Below are 15,652 nucleotides of genomic sequence, written 5' to 3'. Positions count from 1 at the left end.
ATATTAAACTTCAGGCGGGCTGTAGCCTATCCGAAGAATACTTCAACCAAATAATGCTACGAAAAACCTATTATTTGGTATGTTTTTCTTTCCGTCGTGTCCCTAGGCTCGTAAATGCTGTTACCTTGCCTGTCGATGGCGCACTTTTTCTAACGGTTGTCAACGTTATACGTTGACTAATTCAGTTCCGGTGGAAACTGAAATCCCCCCCAAAAATAGCTGAATTCTACATTTAAAATATAATCACAATCATCATATCCTGATCGACCAGTGAAATCAAAAAAGGGAGTAAAAAAAAAATGTTTTTATTGTAGACACGTCTAGATTTCAGGCCTGAACTTAAGTCAATATAGCCTAAACTTGTCTTTAGGGTGGATAATAACGAAACTAATAATAATAATAATAATAAAAATAAAATAATAATAATAAACGATAAAATTATAATAAATTATATTTTTTGAAGGTGTGATGACAAGCATACAAACAAGTTAATTGTAGTAGTGAAACTAATAAATTACAGGCCATCATTTACGTCATTAATTCGCAATGTAAGTAGACAAAATGCGTTATCTATATAGGTCTATAATTTCACACGGCTATTGACTATGATAATCTAACCAGAGAAATCCTTTCATGTTTTATATTAAGAGGAGGCTGAACTTCATTTTTACTCCATAAGGTGTAGGATATTTAATCTAGGCGTCAGACAATAATTTAAAGCCTATATCGTTAAATTATCGAATTTAAAATGTTAGGCTGACGTATTTAAATGAGACCTATTTTTTTAATCACATCAACATATTCTTATAGGCCTATCCTGTGATTTGCTGTACAATTTTGGAAATGTGTTATTCTTGTAAATAAAAAAATACAATAATAATGGAAGAACAGTAGCCTATACTCCAAGTTGGTTCAATTGATTCACTTATGAAAAAAGCCAAATAAATAGCCCTAAACAAATGAGCATAAATCATCTTACATTATTGTGTAACGAGCAAAATATTAACTTAAACTTGAGTTTAATATTGCATTTTCTGCGTTATAGGGTAGCCTGTAGGCCTATAAAGTATTTCAGCCTAATTTAGGCCTATAGCCTACGGCCGTAGGCTAATGCAAACAATAATACCCCAATTTTTAAAAGTAATTTTGCAAATAATGAATTAATTATTAATACATTTTTAATAGTAAAATAAAATACTAATACATATTTCAAAATAATATGTAGGCCTTGGTAAAAACCAAAACAAACGCATTAAAATAAGTAAAACATCTTTATAAATAACGTATTGAAAAATAAGCGCAAATTGCGATTTACCATTACAAACCTCGTTTAATTTTCCGCAGGAAGTGCCTTTATTAAAAGAGAAATTGACTCGTGGCCTCCCAACAGGTCACACTCTAGGAGAAGCATGTTTACCCTTGTATTCCCCCCTTTCTCAAACACACACACGCACTTTAGTAGTGACACCACGCATTTCTTCTTCGACATCATTTGCATCTGTATTAGTGTTACTATTATCATACGGGTTTCCGTTGCAAATTGAGTCTTGAGCCAAAAGAGATTTGTGCTCGACCTCCCGCCGTCATCTTATAGTTTATTCTAATGAATATTCTATAGGTGAACCATAGGACAAGGAAGTGTAAGCAAATTCAATCTCCAACATATAGCAGATAAAACGCCATTTGACTATAGAAGTGACGTTTTTTTTCTGTACGGCGTGATGTTAAAGAAATAGCTCGTACGAAAGCCTCAAATTAATATTTAGGTATATGCTACTAGCAGCCTATAGAAGAATGGTAATATGATGATGATGATAATAATAATAATGTAATAATAATAATAATAAAAAAATTATATGATCAAAAGTCATCCTGATAAGCTTATGATATATAAAACATCAATGTACTGCATAGAAGTGATAACTATATTTAAATACAAAAAATCTAATTTGAATTTAAACATGAAGGACATTTAAAATAGCATTAGTGCTAGAAAAAAATAAACCTCACAATATTTACATTATTTATTTAGATTAAAAATAAAAGCATTTTGACTGATACAATTGAAAAGGCATCGACCAGATTATAAAGGCATCGAAAAGAAAATTATAACGGAGCCATTTGACATGGGGCAACCGGTCCACCATGTCTCAAGAGAATCCATCTGGACAGTGGCTAGACAGAGTGACCTTCTTAATGAGCCCTTGCTCTCCATCGTAACCCCGCCACGCTCCTGAAAGGTACATGGGCCATGAACTGTCCCTGCAGTGCCAGATTCCCAACGACAATATACACTTTATAGGACTTATCAGATATTCAGAATTCTCGATTGGTCGAGACGTCCACGACTGGAATTGAAATCAGTCACCAATGCCGCTGTTGATGGATCATCATATATTTGACCTTTTGAATTGTGGAGGGGCTCCTGTATGGGTGCGTTGTGTCTTTTAGAGTAATTTAGCCTCCATGAAGTGTGGAAATAAAGACAACGTTATCCTTGTCCTGAAGTTGGTAGTCCAATTCTCCCTGGATGCACGCACACACACACACACACACACACAAATAAAAAAAAAATGTATGTACACTAGAAAACCAATGCATACCAGTGTTGAATGTCAATTTCAGAGGACACTAGAAAAAGTCACAGCTTTAAATGAACACTTGATTTGCAGGTTTTTGTCATCATCGACAGTTGCTGAGACATTGACTTATTCTCATTGATTGTGTTTCTTTAAATTACGGTCTGATGCCAATACATGTTTTCCCTGAAAGAATAACCCAGCACAAGCTGACACTGGACCTAAAATGAGCATGTCATTAAAACAGAGAGTGGAAGCAGTGATTGAGGACCTGTACACACACACAAAAAACATACACACACACACACACACACACATACTCTTACCATCAGTTCCCAGTCTGCGTCGTTAATCAATACCAGAATCCCAGGTCTACTGTGTATGTGTGTGTGTAAAAGAAAAAAGAAGAGCCCATGTAAGTGATGTGAGCTACATTGAAAACATGACAGTAAAGCAGCTCTCTTATAATATAATGCAGCCTGTTTATACACAATGAAATTCGCAAGTGCTGCGGTTTTCGAAGACCCTTGCATCTGCAGTTTATTAAATGAATGAGCATCTCTCTTACAAACATACATGTGTAATAAGAAACACAATGAAGACTGTGCACATAACACCCTTTCGCAAAGATTAGTACAATATTTACAATTACAGGGATCAATAGGGCATAACTAAAAATCACTTTCGATATTGCTTTCGGTGTGTAACCATTAATACCAGTCTACTTAGATCATTAAAAATAGCAAATAAAACATTTAAATAATTCTTGTTAGAAGTTTAATATCGAAATGTTTTTAATTTTATTTTAGATTTGAAGTACAATGCACTAGTGTTGATGAACCCAGCCTCTCACGGCTAAACAGTCAACGCTGAGGCTAATACACCACTGAAGACTACACAGTGTCCCTGGAATAATCAAGGTATGAACAGCAGATTCAATATATTTTCAGACTGTTTTCAATGCTGCACTTCTTTCAAGGAAAGAATAAAGGTCATTTATGATGATTACCTCTATAAAATCAGTTGGATTTGCTAAACAAGCATTATTTTGGAGGGATTTGTAAAAAAAAACTGCATCTACCCTTTAGTTTTTCAGGAAAGGGGGAAACAAATATTTCCTATACCTCATGCATTAAAAAATTGTGTTTTATCATCCCTGGCCAAATCGCACAAGCAAGCGTGGCGTGCATCTACCTCCTTGACCTTACGGCGAACGAATCCGCAGCGAATGCGTAGCACTGCATTTATTACGAGCATGTCTATGGCGTGTGCGTATGTTTACCCGAGCATCATCCTGCATTAGTGACATATTTACTGTGCATCTAAGTGTGTACTTACACAGTGTCGCCCTGCATAAAAAGCTCTGGACGCTCCTTTAGCATGTTCCCTCGGATCCACGCCAGCAGCTGCTTCATGTCCCCTGTAAGAGTACCATAGAGGTCAGAGGTCACAAGTCAGAGTTCAGTGAGCCAGCCCCACGGTCGATGTGACGCGACAGTGCTTCGAATGCAAGGTTTTGGGGGTGGGGGGGGGAGATTATCAAGAATAGACTCAGCCACTGTCATTTTTGAGAGCACCCTCGAAAACATAGCTATGATGGTGATCAAATTCAGTTTTGTAAAAACAGAGAAGCCGCAGAGCTTGACCACATCGGTCTGAATGCACTGGCCAGGTAAACATGATTGGAATAGGTTAGCATAGAGAAGCTGCACATACATTAGGGTGTGGGGGTGGAGAGGTGGGGTGATTGGGTGATTGATGGATATAAACCCCGCGCTCCAATGTGAATTCAAATGAAATCTGGAATGTCTCGCACCCCCCGTGAAAACAGAATGTGCTAGAAGGCGATCTTTATAAACATAAACAACCAAATGTCGGGTGAGAATATTCAAGACAAAATATTTTTAATTAAAAACAATTCACTTAAATGTTATCCTATCAAAGCTATTGGTGGTTTCAGTAATTAAAGGCCTTTAAGATGTCTGCTTGGTTATAGTCCTAGCATATGATGGATGATGATAGTTTTGTTATCTATACATTCATTGTTAGCATTGAAGCTTTGCAGCCCAACATGGCGGACAAGTCGGTATGTCCAACATCAACATTGTATCATCAGCATCCATTTCTGGAACATACCAGTTTTCTACACAGAGGGGTGGTAGAGACGATGACGGAGAGAGAGAGTGAGGTAGAGGGAGTGAGGAAAAAAAAAGCAAAAAGAGATAGAAAGACATCTTTCATTTGATCTGGGGAGGAGTTTGTTGTTTGTGAGTTTGCTACGGTTGATATTGTTCAGGCTGGGCACGCAAATTGTGCACTTTCCATATTTGGTATTCTTTAAGACTGCTAGTTTACCCGTATGAAAAGCCATTACACTTATTGGAAATGTGACATCAGAGATGGAGCTTTAAAAAACCACACACATCAAAAATAGCCTTCGCATTGCCAGACCAATCAGAATGCATGCATAGACTCACCTGCTTAACCACACAAATCATCCGTATGGATTCTCATCCTTGTTCTGAAATGTAATCCTGTGCATGTTCAATCCTTGTGTCAACAACTTACAGAGTCTTTGGATGCAAATAGAACCACAAGACCTTAATGTCATTTTGTTGTATATAATCCTAAGGTATATTTAAAGGGGTATTACTGAAGCTGGCAATGTCTGCGTAGGTGTTCTTATGTGTGTCAGCATATATCTTGGTTGTAAATCCTATAAGGGAAGATTTTTTTAAAGGAGGTCCATTAACTGAGGCGTTTGGAAACATTTGTCACTGAATGCGGTCCATTCATGCTCTGTATATGTATGTGGCAGTAGATGTTTTAGAGACACCAATATTAAATAAAGCAGCAGGACGAGACACATGGTCTCAGCTGGGCAATGTTAGAACTAGAACCAGAGAACCAGTGTGGGGGGCTGGGAAACCCTTGCGGGTTTGAGGAGACATGATGACCAGTACTGTAGTTGCTAGCACCATTGTGCTATAGCTAACTGGCTATGCCGGCATGGATAATTAGACCAGGACAAATTAGCAAGAGGACGAAAGAAGAGTGCAAGTGGGTGCAAGAGTAAGGGTACTCTTGACTGGGCAAGTTTCCACCAGAACTGAAGCTTTCAGAGATGTCAGCACCAATGCGTGCAAGTGTGTGCGCTTGTAAGCGTGTGGCGTGCTTCTCAGCGAGAGACAGGGGTCGAGCAACAGAGGCTGTTTCAGGTTAATTGGATCGCTGTCAGCCTCTTCAGTTGTGTAACGATCGTTGTACCTTGCAGCTCAGCTAGCCCACAATCCTGAACCTATAAAGAAGAGTGATGCTTGCTCCTGTGCTACGCTATCGCAATGAATATTGACTAGAACCAAAATAAGGGGCGAAAACAGACGTGATCACTTTCAGCCACATCAGTCCTTTGATTGGGGGAACTTGAAAAAAATTAAGCGAAAGTCTTTGACGCATGATCTTCATACAATGGGTGGTTTATGTGAGCCAGAAACATAGAGTGAGGGGTCAACAAGATGCCCTGCATCTCTTTTGCTCTCTTTTCTGTAGGGGTAAGGGAAGAATGGAAGAAGAGAAGAACTGGAGAGGTTGTGGAAAGGAAGGAGGAGACAGAGGGAAAACATAACTGGGAGGGGTAACTATGCGTCACTGCAGACAGGTGCATGCTGGGATAAAGACTGCGTGGGAGGGTGGCGACGTCTATGTAGCATAGCGGCTGGCTAACGCTCTCCATTTCATTTCTCTTTGCATGACGATCATCATTATCGCCACTATCTGTGGGTGGGAGGGAATAAAGCCATTCATCTTGCTCGGGATATGAGGTTTAGCGTCTCTATGACAATCATGTGTGTGTGTGTGTGTGTGTGTCCGGCAATGGGGGGGGGCTCAGCACTGCTCATCAATCACTCAGAAGGGTCTGGACCAGTAGACAGAAAATTTAGGAGGGATTTGTGTAGAACATCAGTGTCAGCCTTAGCAATCATAGTCAGCCACCCGTGATATACTCAAATCAGGCCCACAAACATTTAAATATATATATAGGCTTCAAAGGTGCTCCAGGGTCATCCCTGGGCCCCAGTAAGGTCTTGGTGGCCACATACCCTCCTGCCGTCCACTTTTGTGTTCAGGTTGTCCTGGATACTCTGGTGCCATATAGCTTGACCCTTCTCTTGTCAAAATACACATATATCCTGAAGTTCCCAACCACGCAAAGATATTATCATACTTAGCCAAAAGTTCAAACTGTTCATTACACCTCTGTCCACAAGTAAAGGATGAAGCGCACCCTGCATGAGGTAAAAGCTGGCAGTTTCTGCATAAAACAACCAGATCATATTTGAGCTGGGGTGTCCAATCCTGCTCCTGGGGCACCAAAGTCCTGCAGATTGTAGTTGCAACACACTCGCCTAGATATTTCATTCGGAAAACCTTGAGTAGCTGGTTTAGATCTAATGTTGTTAAATGCTACATTTTTCAAGAAAACATGGACAGTATACAAGTTGCAGTTGGTGCAAACTCAGCAGCATGAATTATTTCTAGAACTGCCATTTTAGAGCACATTTCCTTTATGCTCTGCACTGGCTCTCAGTCAAATTGTATCTAGTGTATCAAATATTGTATCAAACTTACAAAGCTCTCAATAAACTTGCTACTTTGTATCTTTCTAATCTTCTTCAAATTTACACTCCTGCAGGCACCCTGAGACCCTCTTCATTGGCTTTACTTATTACAACGTGTATTTGAGCAGTATGGGGTCAAGAACTTTTAGATATGCTATTTGTGGAACACTCTATAGTTATAAAATAGAGCAAACAGTTTTAACTATTTTAAGAGTTTTCTTGTCTTAAAACCCTTTCTTTTTTAATTGTATTCTTGATTGTATGGTCATGAAAGGCGCCTATAAATAACAATAACAATGATAATAATTATTATTATTAATATTATCATTATTATTATTATCAAAGTCAACTTGGTAAAACACAGATCAGCTGCATCAACTCATTAACAACTTTGTAGATTTCCATTAACGACTTTTTACATGACTTACGCTCCAATCTGGAGATGGCAGAGAACCACTCTTTGCTTCAACGTAGAGGGCTGCCCCACAACCAAACATCTCACCACTTTAAGCCAAATCTCTCACCAGGAAGCTGCAGGAATGCAAGGTGTTTGTAGGAGTGAGGCATTTGTACTGTCAAGCATCCCCAAAAATGACTGCACACAAAAAGGACTTAGTGCTTTGTAACAATTGTGCCTCCCTCCTTCACTGGCCCTCCATTCTCCCTACCTTTCCTGTGACCCCAGCACTGGGCATAAAAGATCCATCAACAGTATCACTGGCTGCATTTACAAGTGAAAGGGGCCCAATAATGGAGCAGTTAGGGGAAGAATGGCTGGGCGCAGGGAGGCTCACAGATGTTGGTGGTTGAGGGGGAGGTGGGATGTATGGAGAAGGGGCTCAGCTCCATTGTTGCTGAGGGAGGGGTGGATGGGAGGGAAAACTCGATTTGTGATGGCAGGCCGGCGCTGCTTCGCCACTGGCTTGAAGTCAGGCTGAAAGCAGGACTGGCTGGAAGAAAAGGTGTCCAGGGAAGCGTGTGAACCAGGGCTCTGAGAGGTCAGGGGACGAAAGGAGGCGAATGGGAAAAGGGCATTGGGGAGAGAGAGAGCAGCAAAAAAGAAATAGATGTGGAGAAAGAGGCACATAATTTGGTATGATTTGTGTGGCTTTCTTCTATAGGAGCGCTATAGAAAGAAAAAAAAGCATCCTTTAGTTCCAGCAGGCTGTTAGGCCAATAAGTGAACCCTATATCAAAATCTATGGAATTGGTAAACAAAGGATGATATTTGGAGCAAATGAAGTCATCAGCACTGGGAATTGTGAAAGTGTGATGAAGGCGCTAAAAGTTTCTTGTGGTTTCCAAACATATTTACTTTTACCTTGACCAAACCATAAGATGATGTACACGATAAGCGTTAACATTCTGTAACTTTCATTTAATTTGACTGAAAAAAAAAATCTCTTCAGCAAATATTTTTTTGATGAATGATATAAACTAGATTTTTCTTTCTAAGTCAGCATGTGTGGTGTTTGGTTGTGGTTTTTGGGGTGTTCAGGGTGGTAACTTTCATTTGCATTTCATCATTCAGCAGACAATTTCATCCCAAGCAAATGGATGAAAATATTAAGGTCATCCTCAATAAATCTCAAATGATCTGATAAACTCACTGGCCACTTTATTAGGTACACCTTACTAGTACTGGGTTGGACCCCCTTTTGCCTTCAGAACTGCCTTAATCCTTCATGGCACTGGAAATATTCCTCAGAGATTTTGGTCCTTATTGACATGATAGCATCACACAGTTGCTGCAGATTTGTTGGCTGCACATCCATGATGCGAATCTCGCATTCCAACACATCCCAAAGGTGCTCTATTGGATTGAGATATGGTGATTGTTGGGGCCATTTAAGTACAGTGGAACTCATTGTTATTCAAGAAACCAGTCTGAGATGATTCACGCTTTATGACATGGCGCGCTATCCTGCTGGAAGTAGCCATCAGAAGATTGGTACACTGTGGTCATAAAGGGATGGACATAGTCAGCAACAACACTCAGGTAGGCTGTGGTCTTTTGCTGCTGTAGCCCATCCACCACAAGATTGGACGTGTTGTGCGTTCAGAGATGCTCTTCTGCATACCTCGGTTGTAACGAGTGGTTATTTGAGTTACTGTTGCATTACTTTCAGCTGGAACCAGACTGGCCATTCTTCACTGCCCATCTGGCACCAACAACCATGCCACATTTAAAGTCACTTAAATCACCTTCTTCCCCATTCTGATGCTCGGTTTGAACTGCAGTAAATCTTCTTGACCATGTCTGCATGTTTAAATGCATTGAGTTGCTGCCACGTGATTGGCTGATTGGAAATGTGTGTTAACGAGCAGTTGGACAATATGTACCTAATAAAGTGGCCTGTGAGTGTAGATTTTTTTGATACAAATGGTGCTGAAATAATTATCGATTTAAGGTTAAATTATTGCTCATCCAAAAATGAAAATGTTTACAATATCTTAGAACCCAGTGATATTCATTATATGGTAAACTACGTGAAACATTTCACAGAAATAAGTAATAAATGTATGTTTGCAACAACATGTAAGTTAGTAAACTTTCATTTTTGGGTGAACTATGTTTGTAATACTAAAAGAAAAGACTTTATTTCAGTTTTGAGCAACACGATACCTACATTAATGAACTCCACAAACAACAAAACATGCAGATTTTTCCATACTCACAGGGATTTGATTGGTCAGGGAGTGTCACTTCATGATTCTTGACCCCATCAAATAGCAGCTCAGCTCCTCCTCTGAAACAGAAGGCACATAATGCTGTTAATTATGCTACTTTTAGGTTAAGACTGCACAATTTATCCCTTCAGTATTAACACTGCAGTATGCATATTTACAGCAATCACATCAGCAGATGTGCAATGTTGGGCCTGGATTTTATTTGACCAGGCACCACAATTCAGAACAACACACGACTATGGAGTCATTGCAAAGTTGAACCATAATCAAATTAAAGTGCATCATTTTCATTAAGGTTTGTCACCGTGTGAGCATTTCAGAAATTAAGCACAAGAAATAAAATGTTTGTAGCTTTAACAAAGTCTATACAGTGTTATTTAACATTTAATTATTAGATTTCTGCACCTGAAAACCATAAAGCAGTTTATCTGATTTGCACCTTATTGTATTTATCTATGCTTGTAATTTATTATATTTTATGCAGATGTACTCCCCTACAGAATCATTACAATCAGTCTAAAATTACAATCGTTTCCAAAACAGGGCTAATAAATTAATGGTGAAATAGTTTTTATATTCCAAACAAAACTGCATAAAAATAAAACATTGAAATGTTAGCTTTACATTTAAATGCAGCACCAGTTTCAGCTAACACCTGTAAAAATCACAATAATAATGTTCGATGAAGGTTCTCCCATTTACAAAATCATTTATCAACATCTTCCATGCATTTTGACAACTAGTTAGTGCAATAGGAATCCCCATCTTTTTCTTGTTTTTAAAATTTCAACCATACCATTAACCATTTTTTTCATAGAAACAAAAAAGGTTGATTTTATTATTTTAAGCATGGCAGAACAGCACTCCGGACTCATAAACTGAAATGAATTTGTGCAGACCAACATATCTTCAAATATGACATTGTTGCTTGTACATTGCAGTGTATACTGTTTTTTGTGTTTGTTGATTTTTTACATTCACCAAAGCAGTCAAACAGCATTTAAAAAGCGCAAAATCCATGTAAGAACAAGAGAAGGTGCATGTCAGAAAATCAGACATGGACATGAAGTCAGAGTAGGACCCATATAGCAGGTGCAGGCCAAATAAAGAGAGCTCACATCTCCTGGAGAATGCCCAGTTGTCCTCCAGATCGCCAGGCTTGGCGAGATGCCCGTTCTCTAGCAGTACAGAGAGATGCCAGCCTGTGTGCCAGCCTCAGAAAGTCCACTCACAAACACCACCTCTGTCCATAGGCAGTGACACAGGACTCTGATGCGACTTGAAAGCAGTGAGGACTCCAAGTGCCAAATACTACATTTTGTAGCATTTATAAAGGATTACTTTGAGACATTTGCTCTTTTAGTCACCCTCATCAACATTTCCTGCTCTCTATCAGTGTTTGAAAAAGCATAATATCCAAGTAACTACAATATTATGGCTGGAATATTCTATACAGTTGAAGTCAGAATTATTAGCCCCCATTTGATTTATTTTTTTAATATATATATTTCCCAAATGATGTTTAACAGAGCAAGGACATTTTACAGCATTTCTGATCATTTCCTTCTTAAAAAAACAAACAAAAACAGATATTTGGGGGGGGGGGGGGGTGGGGGGAGATAAACGAGGCTAATAATTCTGAGCTATAATAATTCTGTACAATGAAGTACATTAGTCAAAACGTGAGCAAGATACTGTATCTGACAACATCTTTCTGATTTATGGCTTAGCAATAAAATAACAACTATAATTATCTTATTTGATTTTTCAAGATCTGACAATTATTGATACCTACTTATTCATAATTAATAATAATGCGACTATGATGAAGCATGATCAAGTTAAAACACTTTATCATACAAACGTATCAAAAAAGCAGCACATTTACAATAATAAAAACTGAAGAGAAAAATGCTAAATAATTATATGCTAAGTAATTTCTGTGTGATGTTTGTTTGTGATCATTTTAAAACATAGCAAATTAAATAATATCTAGTGTATATTAGAAAGTAGTGAAGTCTTTGCTTGTATTTTATTCCAAACTGAAGCTGTGACTGAAATTTCCTACTATTATAGGTAATTATTTTATATAACTCATTAAATCACTTTGTAATTGATAAAAAGTATTTAAAAAATCAGTTTTGCAGAGAAGTGAGATAAATTAAATTATTTTATGTGCCAAGCATTTTTGTGTTGCACCATGCATATGTTGTTTATCCAATCAGATGAAGCCTTTTAATACCCACCTCCCCATCAGGAGTTATTATGCTATTGACTAGAATGCATCCATAGGTGAACATAGAGCCTCATAGAGCAGTGAGCTGAAAATAAATACTAATGGTGGGAGCAGAGACAAGCAAGGAGAACGTCAACAGTGAATCAGAATATCTGCAGAGTTTTTCAGACATCAATTGTGTTTTAAAGTCTTAAATGATTTTTATAAAGCCAATAAATATAGCATTTTTCTGGGAAATATTAGTATCATAATACTGAAGGAAAATATTGCACATTATTGCATATTTTTCCAGTATTCCAGCTCTATAAGAAGTGTTCTATATAGTATGAATGTGTAATGAAGATGAAATGTATTTATTAATTTTTTTATTGTAAATGTCAAATTGTTACTGTCACATCATTTGCATTCACAAATCCTCTCCTGATTACGGTAAAATCCCATATGTAGAAACACTCTCTGCATAAAAAACAAGATACTTTGTATAACTAGCACTTCTTGTGTGTATGGGCTTTATCCACACCTAGTTTTTTTCTGCCAATTATAAACGTCCGGTGAAAGCTTAATGTGACTATTTTACATTTTATTAGGTTCCTTTTACAGCATAGATGTTGTAATGTAATTACAATACATTCAGTTAAATAGACTTAAGCATTCATTTAGTTGTTTAAGCTTAAAACGAGATGAAATTTTGTGTAACCACTAGCGTCTTAAGGATCAGCAGGCGAGCGCAAAAACTCAATTGAAAATACTGGGGTAATATAAACTGTCATAAATTAAAGACATGGCGGGGGAAATTGAATTTAATGCAGTGATTCTTGTCCAGTATGAGATCCACTTTATATATCCTATCTATCAGGTAGTGAAGATCGCTGATTTTTAAAGAAATCAGACAATAAACGTGGCAATTTTACAATGTAAAGACAGTTCAACAGAAGCGCTGAGGCTGGCTAGCTGAAATTAAAAGTCTGCGTGCATATAGCCCATTGCCTCTTCTTGTTGAGACACTGAATACCTCCTCAACTGTAGGTCGCTTTGGACAAAAGCATCTGCTTAATGAATAAATGTAAAGTGTTCATTAGATGCACAATATTGCTGCAGGTAGTAGGTAATCTATATTTTTTTATTACTCCTTTATGAAGAGTATTCTGATCTGCTACTGTCGTCACAAACTGTTTTTCGCCTGTGTTATGCAATTTCGAGCAAAGAATTAAATGCATAATTGTTAGACATACACGTTTCCCCATTAGCTGTCAAAAACATTCAGTTAGCAAGTCAGCTAATCAATTAACAAGTATTTCTGTCATACACTTTCACTTGGTACTGTTCTGCCATTTAGTTTACCAATTTGTAAGTAATGTTACTATCAAAATCTAAGTAAATACAGTGGGGAACGTGCGGCAAACCTTTCTTGACATAAAAGAAAAATTCTTATGCTGCGTCCCAATTCACATACTATCGGTCCTAAATAGTATTTGAAAGTAGAATTAGTATGTCCTAAATCGTAGTATGTTGAAAAGAGTATGCCAATGGTTCCCGTATGGTTTACTATTTCCAGTAAAAACTCGAAGTGTAGAAGCGTCCATACTCTAACCGCTGATATTGCCCACAATACATTGCGCGTAGGACGTGACTTCGATTAGAACTACAAACGCGGGTGAAAAGTGTAAACAAACTACAAACATGATGGACGCGCTAGAGCAACCGTCAAGTAGAGAGGCTTCGGTAAAGATGTTTGTATGACTGTTAATTAATATCTAGCCCACTGGAACATATTCTAATTGCGTTTTCTGTGTTATATTTCATCTGCAACAACAATACTGAACTTATATAAATGAATATAAGTGAATGGGAGATTAACCTGCTGCTGCTGCTTCTCCAATAAGGTAGGAAATTAAATATGAAAGAAATGTGGATAATGTGTGGAGGACTGACAGGGCTCGTAACTAAGCAACACAACGATCTGTTAACGAGGAAGTAGTATGTCCCAAAAATTTGCATACTCTTCTATTACACACTCTAAAGTGTGTACTTTTCCTTCACAAAAAAGTACATACTTTTAGGGTGTAGTACAAGTATGCGAATTGGAACGCAGCATTAGTTTTTTTTTTCTCTCTCTCATTGTGAGGTTAGAATAAAAAATCAGTAGGCTACTATTATCACAGTTTCTGTTATAAAACATTAGAAAACCGAGTTACTATAAAGAATCAGTTTGCCATATAGTATCACATTTTTAAATACTGTCAAAAACTAAAATATTGAAGGAAACGTCTCAAACCTTTTCTGACAAGAAAGAAAATCTCTTGCTGATATTTCTCTCAAGGCAGCATCGAAAATCGTGACCACTGCTTCAGCTTTAGCATATTATGAAACCTAGCTGCTATTAAATTAAAGCTTATTCATTCTTTAAAACAAGTTTACATCAAACCGGGTTATCAAACTTCATATTAACGACTGAAGCGGAGGTTTCTTCTAGTCAGCTAGTGCGCGCGACACCTGGATGATTGACAGCTCTGACAAGCACGTCAGCACGCGCTGCTCAGAGAAATAACTCCATATGAGACGAGTCTTTAATCCCTGGTGAGTTATTTAGCCTTTAAATCGCCTTTCTTGTAATGAATGGGGTGAAGCGTTGAAAAAACTATTGTAAGTGTTTATTATCTAGGTCACATTGATAAAGCTCTGTCGTGTTGATTTTGAAGACGCGTCATTACGTGCCTAATGTAAATACTGGAAAACGAGAAGGAAATAATAGATTCATGATAAAGAAAACATTAAGTACAAACCCAAACTCCAGGTGCAGACCTAAGGGCGCTGCCATGTTGCTGTAAAACCCGGAAGTAATCTCACATCCACAGGAAATGACATCTTCCTCTGAGGATCCTCATTTTACCGGAGAGGGCGTTTGTGTTGGTTTGTGTGTCGACTCGAAGCCATCCTTGGTACAGCATGAGGTATTTGCAGTGTAATTTATTATAACTTAACAAATAAATGTTTTAAGGGGAAAGAATGATACAAAATGTTTTATATACATTATATTAAAGTACCCATAAAATAGAAAATATTATATTATATTAATATTATATTATATTATATTATATTATATTATATTATATTATATTATATTATATTAATTAATTTTCCTTCGGCTTAGTCTCTTTATTAATCTGGGGCTGCCACAGCGGAAAGAACCGGCAATTTATCCAGCATATGTTTTACACAGCAGATGCCCTTCAGCCACAATCCAACCCCGGGAAACACCCATACACTCCTACATTCACCCACACATACACTACGGACAATTTTAACTTATTCAATTCATTTGCACCTCATGTCTTTGGACTGTGGGGGAAACCGGAGCTCAAACCAGAGATCTTCTTGGTGTGAGGCGATTGTGCTATACCCACTGCGTCACTGTGCTGCCTCATATTATATTATATTATATTATATTATATTATATTATATTATATTATATTATATTATATTATATTATATTATATTTACTTAAAAATCTTTTGACTACCTTATAA

At 37.6% G+C, this 15,652-nt stretch overlaps 1 protein-coding gene across 2 annotated transcripts; it reads right to left on the bottom strand.

The window, feature by feature from the left end:
* Positions 1-2,009: 2,009 nt before the first annotated feature.
* Positions 2,010-14,966, bottom strand: urm1 (ubiquitin related modifier 1). Of its 2 annotated transcripts, none has more exons than XM_056467598.1 (5): positions 14,909-14,966; positions 9,878-9,948; positions 3,918-3,999; positions 2,906-2,954; positions 2,010-2,526 (listed from the first exon to the last, which is right to left on the bottom strand). In XM_056467598.1, the coding sequence occupies exons 1-5, from the start codon at positions 14,941-14,943 to the stop codon at positions 2,458-2,460; spliced, it is 306 nt and encodes a 101-aa protein (XP_056323573.1). In that variant the 5' UTR covers positions 14,944-14,966; the 3' UTR covers positions 2,010-2,457. The 2 variants fall into 2 exon arrangements, with proteins under 2 accessions (XP_056323573.1, XP_056323574.1); XM_056467599.1 differs by having other exon boundaries at positions 2,906-2,951.
* Positions 14,967-15,652: the final 686 nt, after the last annotated feature.

This window comes from Danio aesculapii, chromosome 10 (assembly GCF_903798145.1).
Source record: "Danio aesculapii chromosome 10, fDanAes4.1, whole genome shotgun sequence".
Lineage (NCBI taxonomy): Eukaryota > Metazoa > Chordata > Actinopteri > Cypriniformes > Danionidae > Danio > Danio aesculapii.
Note: the sequence above shows the minus strand (reverse complement) of the source record. Positions and strands in the feature narration are given on the sequence as shown.